Raw genomic sequence first — 8669 nt, forward strand, 5'->3', positions numbered from 1 at the left:
GAAAACGTGAGCTGTCACGCGTGAAAAGTGAAACATTCATTCCTATGTAACAGCTGCCTAATCGACTATCTTGCATGTGGATGCAATCAGGTGACCCGGTGTAAAAGTAGAAAGTGTCCCCCTGGAAAATGTGTCCGGGCCTGTTGTATTCTGATAGATTTATAGCATATGGTTCTAGAGAGGTCATTACCGTCAATAGCTCAGCGCATAATAGAATCCTTTGTTCCCGGACATTTCATCATAGGACATTTTAAACTTCTACACCGGCCTCAAACAAATGGATTTGTCTGCGGAGATGAAGCTGGTGACTTTAAGGGGCCATCTCCCCGCCCCCTCCCTGATGCATGAATACCTACGTCCCTGGCCATGCCCCTTGCAAATGGACTGACATCCCCTGCAAAGAACATGGATTCTTATTCTCAAAAGCGACCTCACGATGACCACAAAGGATATTTAAAACATCAGAGCATAAAAACGTTGCAGAGGCAGTAATCAAACTGATGCAAAATAAAAATAAATTGACCTTAATTGAACTTTATCCCATCGTAGTAAGTATGATGGCCCGTCATAGATTCTACAACGGATTCCATCAACTAAACACTGATGGCACATGCACGTTCCTTCCGCGGAGGTCCGTACATGGATAGCTAATTGAGATTCTCCATCAAATTATTGCCCACGAAAAATTTCCCCATTGCTACTTTAGATCAGAAAAGCGTTTTGCTTTCCGTTTTACAGCTGGAAATTCACCGATGTTAAAGATAATAGATTTTGAACGCATTCGCGAAGTTTGTCGCAATCTCGCGCACCAGTATGGCGCTTCGTAAGAAGGATGGTCGCTGGCGATGGGGGCACTGGCACAAAACACGAAATAGGAGGACTGACTTTTCTCTGGTGTTACATAAAATAAATTCTGATCGCCTTCCATTTACATGCAGATTGCTATATGGGTCTAGGTTTGAAAAGGTCCCCACTGTGAAGGCCAGTGAGATGCATGAATAATTGCAGGCTCTTCAAATACCATCCAGGAGTCAATAATCGAGGGGAATCGCCATATTTGCGGTGTTCAGGTCCAAAGGGGTTAAAACGCAGTTCAGCACCCAGCGCGTCCGCACTGGCAAGACGTTTATCATAGCACATGGGAATCCGAAATCGGTAGAATCCCGTCAGGTCTGCAGTGAAATATACTTTTGGACCCCCGACAGTAGGGTCCAAAGAAACTAATTGTTTTCCCTAGAAACGACCGTTGGGAAAATCAGCAACGCCCTTAAAAACGCAATCATCGAGGCATGTACAATGACTTGATCATTCGAATACATGTAGTAGCGTAACGTTTTTTTTTTCATGTAGTCCCCGAGGTTTTCTCTACAGGGTCTCGCGTTCCAGGCATAAATTAAGCTTTTTCATAAGAGAGAATGCATCGATTTAGAACGTTTCACCCGAAAGCTTGTTAAAGACTTGACACCCGAACTTGACACTACATATTGTGGGCTACACGAGAAAAGAAACCTTCTGACCTCTCACGGAAGGGCCATAGTTTCACTTCACTGGATAATACGATAATAAAATTGACATAATTATTATGAGGGCCTGAGGTGTCAAGGACATCTTAGTCCTCCTAACGCTATGTATGATATTCCCCACAAAAAGAATAATAAATTTCTTCATTTTTGGTATTAAAATGACCTGGAACCTAATTGTGCATATTTTTGCTGGCGAACTGTCTCGTTCCCAAAAGCGACGCTGCACAATATTTCATCAATTAGTTCTTTAGTGGGGAGAAAATACTCCCGAGATACACAAACTGAACGGTTAATCCGTAATAATCCCTAGGCAATCTTGATAAATGGACCCACCAAAAGGGCTAAAACGGGGGGGGGGTCCATACGGAAAAATCATCAAGGGCAGAAAAACGTAATGTCAGTGCGCTCTTGTTGCCGTCGTTTTTTGGCCGGTCTTCCTATCTGCATGCATGACGACGCTGTTGACGAGATTGCTTGGAAATACTCGACGGTCGACATTTTCAACTAGTCACTGGTTGCAAAAAAAACCGTTTCACCATTCAGTCGAAGTGCACTGACCCGTACATTATTTGTCTGTTAAAGGCCACGACTCCTGCTTTTATGATTGCATGACATGTACAGATCCTCAAAGAGTAGACTTAAAGCTCCGCATTAAATCAAGTTTGATCAAAATTGAAGCACCCAGTCCAGAGAAAAAGCAAGATTAACTGTTTTGTTTACATGTTATGTAACAGCCTTGGTTAGGTTTCTAAGTGAAGTCAGGCGGCAAGTTTACTGATATAGATCAGACTGATGTTTGATTTCTTAATATAATGGTATACATTTGTCTGTATTACCTAACCTTATTATAGGGTATATCGAAGGTTAGAATTAGAAATACAGACTAACAGACTTCATATATCAATTTTAAGAGCATTCATTGATATTTGTCCTCCCAAGTAGGGCAATAGCCTGATCTACATCACAACTTTTGCTGAACCCGCCGCCTGGCTCTAACAAGCCAGTTGCTAGCCTGATTAGGTAATCAAGTTGTCAAACACATAAATGGCTATATCTTCAAAATGGATGGAGCTAATTGCATTGGGTTTTCTGTATTGTATAAAGTGTTGGTTACACTTTTGAAATCGTCTTACAGCAGAAAATGGCAAAATACCTGGAGTTATGGCCTTTAAATAATTTTCCGAGCTCAGTGTTGTAAGCTAATCTCCAGTGCGCCTTTTAGGTTGATCACAAAACTCGCCACCCCAGCCAAAAAAGCAAGAACATATTGGCACGTTGCCTATCATGAAGCATTGTGAGGAATTCTTGCGTGGTGTTCCAGTACAGTCGTCCTCTGATATACAGAATGAGTGACATCAGTGTCTCTCGATTGAATATTGGCCAAAGCGCTTCAGCTAATACATATAGTTTAAACTTCATGAATACACGTTTTGACCAAGTCAATAAAAGAAGGTCAGGGCACTGATGCCAGACGATGTTTGATTATATTTGCATGCTTATTACGTCATGCATGCTACCCAAGTACTTGTCTCCATAGTTTACGTGTTCATTTCTTCTCATACCTGAACAACTGCATCCATCATATTGTTCACAGTAAATATTGTACAATTTGAGTGTTTCAATAATCTTTATAATACGCCGGTGAGTACATATGTGTGAAACTTTCAGGTCTTCCCAAAAGACACCAACAAATGGAATATTAAAGGGAACTGGAACCGCCGAGCGATTTATTCAACTTTTCGACTTTCACCGCCCGAGAAAGTCAAACATCCAACTTCCTATTCGAGTTCAGATTTGTAGCTCCGCCCCCAGTGCCCGAGCATGCGCAGTTCAATTTGTTATTATTGAGAATCATGTGAGAATCACGTGAGTCATGCGATCTTTCATTCATGAGTTTTCGTAGTAAATTCCATAGTAGTGACGTCACTAAATGATTGACAGCTAGGCGCCATGTTTGATTCATGCCTCGTTCTGATCACCCGATACGCGGGAAATGAAAACGAGGTCATACGAACTGGTTTGGTGGTTTCAGTTCCCTTTAAGTATAAAGTTCGAAATCTCAGTGAGCTGAGCAGTCATCGAGCAACAACTAATGTGATTTTCATATAATGGAATATATTTGGGCTATTTTAGATTGTCCGATCATGGAAAGGTTGTTTTATCTACTTTTTGTTGTCAGGTTTTCGGACGAAATTATCTGATTGTTAAAACATATTTTGAGATAACTAACCATGTTCCAATGAATCAATAAATTAGCATGCACTGCGGTGTGCTTTTGGGTTTGCTGTGTATTGTGTCGTTTCGCACGTCACTATTTTCGGTCTCATTTTGAAGCATGTTTCAATTGTACATCAACCATCACCGAGGTCTTGCATTCATCATGCGTTGTAATTTTTAGGGCAACAACATTTCAAACTGATCCAACACGGCCGCCGACTGGGTGGTGGACGCTGGTACATTTCAGACACTCGCTAATCTAGCACACAAATGTCATGAAACGATCAGGAAATTTGGAAACTGTCCTGCTTATTTCGTTTATGACCATTAGATTTTATTTCGATGACTTTGCTTTTAAACCTGGTGGACGCTGTTTAGTATGACCCCTGGAAACGGCTATATCTTATGTGCTTAGATTTACGGTGGCCCATAGAGGACATGCGTTTATTTTCAATATATTAGAATTTTTTTTGCAATGCGATTTTTTTCTCTCGAATTACAACCGCCGTCGGATTTATTTCTCACCGCCGAAAAAATAATTCCCACCGCCGGGTTAAAAATAATAATTCCCACCACCGCCAAAGAAAATAATATCCACCGCGGTGGAAATTAATATCCACCGCGGTGGAAATTAATATCCACATCCACCGGTGGATATTAATTTCCACCGCGGTGGATATTATTTTCTTTGGCGGTGGTGGGAATTATTATTTTTAACCCGGCGGTGGGAATTATTTTTTCGGCGGTGAGAAATAAATCCGACGGCGGTTGTAATTCGAGAGAAAAAAATCGCATTGTAAAAAGAAAAATATTCTAATATATTGAAAATAAACGCATGTCCTCTATGGGCCACCGAATAGATTGGATATATCATTAGATAATAACAACGTTTCGGTAATTTTTGAATTAGTTGAGAATCTATGGTGATGCCTCTGGTGAGCGTACTGGTATTACCAATATTTGAAGTCGAACCATGGCTGTGCATCTGTCCTCCAAGTTGTGTACATCATGACCGCTCGGACGAGTTTAGTGCTGCATCATAACTATGCCATACAATAGCAGTGAGCTGCGAAGTTTAAAAGTATATTGTCTTCACCTTATTTTTTCAAAGCTTATACGTGCAGTGATTTTAAATCTCAACTTACCCAAAACTGTCTTCGCCACATTCATCCTGACGTTGAAAGTCATCAGTAAATGGGAGAAAGTACGTCGACCACCGCATGAGAAATATCCCAATTGTTGACCGCCAGATGATCCTCACTTGACCAATGGTTCCGTAATCTGGTGATCGTCAGAGCACCAAACACTCTGTGTGTACTCATGAACAGGGCTATTTTCATAATTATCAATTTGAGTTCTGAACAAAGGTCGACACCAGGGGCCACCGCATAGAAACTCCGCTAGTGAACGGCCCGCTGGTCACTAGCGGGACCTTGTCGGCCGATACCGTGGCGGGGTAATTCTGGAGGCCGCATAGAAGCGTCGATAGGACCCCGCTAGTGAAGTCTGCCGACAAGCTGTCGGAAGTTTGCGTATCGGGCTGCCGTCGTGGGCCCCACATGCATTTCACGCGTTATTTTTTCATTTCTCTTGTCTGCATTTTCGTAATAGGTCCGGTAATAGGTCGCGGATTTCAATTTCGCTATGTGCATGCGGTGTAGGCTTCAGTGTTATTCACATGGTAAAGGCGAAAAATGGCAGAGCATTCGAAGACTAAAACGAAGACAGCGAGAGCTGTCGACTACAGCGTTGAAGAAAAGCAAACTATCATCCGCTTATTTTCGAAGCATCACGAAAAGTTGGATGCCTCTTTCTCGAGTGAATTGTCCAAAAAAGACAAAAACAAAATAAAAGAAGAAATCATTAGCGCAGTGAATGCGGTTAGCCCGACAGAAAGATCCTGGGACAGCATCATTGACAAATGGGGGAAATTGAAACGCGACGTAAAAGGGAAGGTGGCGAAAAGACATCGGCAACGTGCAGCGGAGATGGGCAAAACGGGAGGAGGAGAATGTCCAGCGTTGCAGGAGGAAGATATCGATATACTGACAGAACAGGAAAGGATGATATTTCATTGTCTTCAGCCAGAACAGGTTACAGGTAAGGAATGTCGAAATGCAAAACCAGACCCACTTTGTTTAATGCTAGACACGCGAAACGGTATACCCATAGCTTCGTTAATACTTTAATGCACGCGTATTTCGCCAAAAATTGCGGGAATATATCCGGATTTTGAAAGGACGTCTGAAAACTAATGTGATTTGTTTAAGCCAATTCAGCACCTTTTAATATTCTGATTATAATGTCTTTGACTTATCCACACAAAATACACTAAATGCAAAATGTTTAAAGGGATATGATCCGAGTGTACTTCACTCATGGATTTTTAGATAACAAAAAATGTAATAAAAGATGCTGGGTATCACTTCCCAGTGTGGCAATAGGCCTACTTCTGCATACACTTTTCTCGCTTCAGGAATCCCAGGCGGTGTTACATCGAACTCTGCTGCGTTTGCTCAGTCTGCGCCTGCCCTCACGCCCGGATTCCGACAGGTTGCAATGAGCAGTACAGCGGAGGAATCACGTAGTCGACCGGATACGCCAGCAGATGCTCCATCAGACAGGTCATCGGTTCGATCCGACACGCCAGCTTCTCGATCTGATACGCCCCGGCCTATGCCAAAAAAAGCAAAAGTTTCTTCGGGCACGGAAGGAATGACTTCTTCGCAATACTATGAGAAGATGCTTGAGATTGAAAAGGAAAAGTTAGAGGTAGAGAAAAAGAAGCTAAACATACAGGAAGATATGTACCATCTGAAAATGTGGTACTACCAGGAAAAGCTAAGGCGTCATTTCACGCCGAACCAGTCTCCAGAAACCGGTACATTCACTGACGTAGTTCCTGCGCCGAGTGCTAGTGGCACCAACATTTGGCAGCCATTTGCTTCATTTGATTAGCCCGGTTATGCCTAATAAGAAAAGCTGTAGAAGTTTAAAATGAGGCATATTGAAATATTCCCGTTGTTACCTTATTTAATAAGTAGGGACCGTTCACAAATGTCAAAATGTTCACAAGCATACAAGTCAAGTGGTACACTTTAGGGGAGGGGGTAAATGAGCTCCGAATGTACACTTCATAAAATGTTTATATGCCAGTGAAAATGTTTTTTTTAGGGGGCGGGGGGGGGGGGGGGGTGGGGCTGGAAAAGTATTCCACACCGTGTATGTGTGTGAAAATGTTGAAAATTGTGAATGGCCCCTTACCATTAAAACAGTTTATTGTCTGCGGGTGAAAACTCGGCGCACAAGATCCTCACGTGCACGAGCACCATCATTCCCAACGTTGGGTTCCTGATCATGATTCGGGACGTCATGCTGCTGATTGATGAGATCCTCGTCAATTTCTTCACCTATGGGAATTCCATGTGCAACAGCAAAATTATGCAGTGCACCGCATGCTGCTATAATTTTCGACGCTTTTGCCGGCTGAAACATGTTTGGTTTGGTAAGGCATCTCCATCTCATCTTCCACACCCCATTACACCGTTCAACGATGGAGCGAATGTGCTTGTGCTGCGTGTTATATCGTTCCTGCGCATCATTTGCTGGATTCTGGTATGGTGTCATGAGCCATGGTTTCTGCGGATATCCACTATTGCCGAGGAGCCAGGTATTTGGAATAACCCGCCCTTGTTCGAACATGTCCCATATGTGGGAATTGCGAAGAATGAAGGAGTCGTGGGTTGACCCGGGCCATCTTGCGTCTAAATCAATGATATTCAAGTTCATATCACAAACAATTTGAACATTGATTGAGTGGAATCCTTTCCTACAAATGTACACGGCTTCATTGGCAGGTGGAAATGGACCTTGAATAGGTACTTGGCTACCATCGATGAGGCCGACTATGCACGGGAATTGAAATCTTTCATAGAATTGCCTCTTAGCTATGCCTATTTCGTCGACTGTTGGCCATCGGATGAATCGGTCCATACGATCACAAATGGCTTGAGCTACGGTGTGAATGCACTTGCTTGTTACTCTTGGACCGATACCGTGCACATCCCCTACCATTGGCAGGAACCCTCCTTGGGCGAAGTATCGGACGGCAGTACATAGCTGAAGCGAGCTATCCAACGCGTGGGACCTGGAATGATATAGCAGTAAATATGCAATTCTTAATCAACTAGGCCTACATTAAAAGGGGGACTGTATTGTATTCCAAATTAATTTTGTGGTTTTTACAGCATAGGCCGACATGCATGATGGTTGAACATCACTTCCATGTAATCATACTAATTAATGCATGGATAGAAGTTATTGTTAGTACCTGTGTGTATTTCGCTCAAGGGCCGGCTCGAGAATATCCAGCAGTTCAGTAAATATAGGCTTCGGGAACCTATATTTTCTGAAAAAGTTATCGTCATAGAAATCCTCAAATGGATTAATTCTTTGCCGAAAATTTCTTGTTTGTTCCACATTGTCTCCATTTCCAAAAAATGCGTCCGCCGCAACGCGCCACATGTTGACGAATGGCCCTGCACAATCACTAGCGGCCTCACTAGAGTCCTCCAGCAAATATGACTGTCGATAGCGTTATCGACAGTCTAGTGGAGTTTCTATGCGGCCCCTTATCGGGACTGGTAGCGGGCCGCCAGCTGACGGAGTTTCGATGCGCTCTCTATCGACGAATGCCCGCATAGAACCACCGCTAAGGCTCCGTTCACTGTCGACCTACAGGCACAACACCAGAGCCACCTGTAATGGAATGGGTGTCAAATTGTTGAATATCAAAAACATAATTTAGACACTGGAATAGAAGGGGTTAATGATTAGCTGAAGTAGAAAAATAGGGATTTGAAATATTAAACTGGATTCAAGCTTTAGAATAAAATTCATTTTGGGCAGGGGTTTCGTCCAACTAATGCC

The 8669-nt window shown here is 42.8% G+C and overlaps 1 protein-coding gene across 1 annotated transcript; it reads right to left on the minus strand.

The window, feature by feature from the left end:
• Nucleotides 1-7016: 7016 nt before the first annotated feature.
• On the minus strand, nucleotides 7017-8264 carry LOC135502806 (putative nuclease HARBI1). The gene is made up of 2 exons (XM_064795911.1): nucleotides 8071-8264; nucleotides 7017-7887 (listed from the first exon to the last, which is right to left on the minus strand). Exons 1-2 carry the CDS (start codon nucleotides 8262-8264, stop codon nucleotides 7017-7019), a joined length of 1065 nt encoding a protein of 354 aa, XP_064651981.1.
• Nucleotides 8265-8669: the final 405 nt, after the last annotated feature.

The sequence above is a fragment of the Lineus longissimus genome, chromosome 19 (assembly GCF_910592395.1).
Source record: "Lineus longissimus chromosome 19, tnLinLong1.2, whole genome shotgun sequence".
NCBI classification, from domain to species: Eukaryota; Metazoa; Nemertea; class Pilidiophora; order Heteronemertea; family Lineidae; genus Lineus; species Lineus longissimus.

Coding starts and splice junctions, on each gene's coding strand:
- LOC135502806 (XM_064795911.1), bottom strand. CDS start 8,264: ATGTGGCGCGTTGCGGCGGACGCATTTTTTGGAAATGGAGACAATGTG. Junction 7,888..8,070: donor CTTGAGCGAAATACACACAG/GTACTAACAATA, acceptor ATATCATTCCAG/GTCCCACGCGTTGGATAGCT.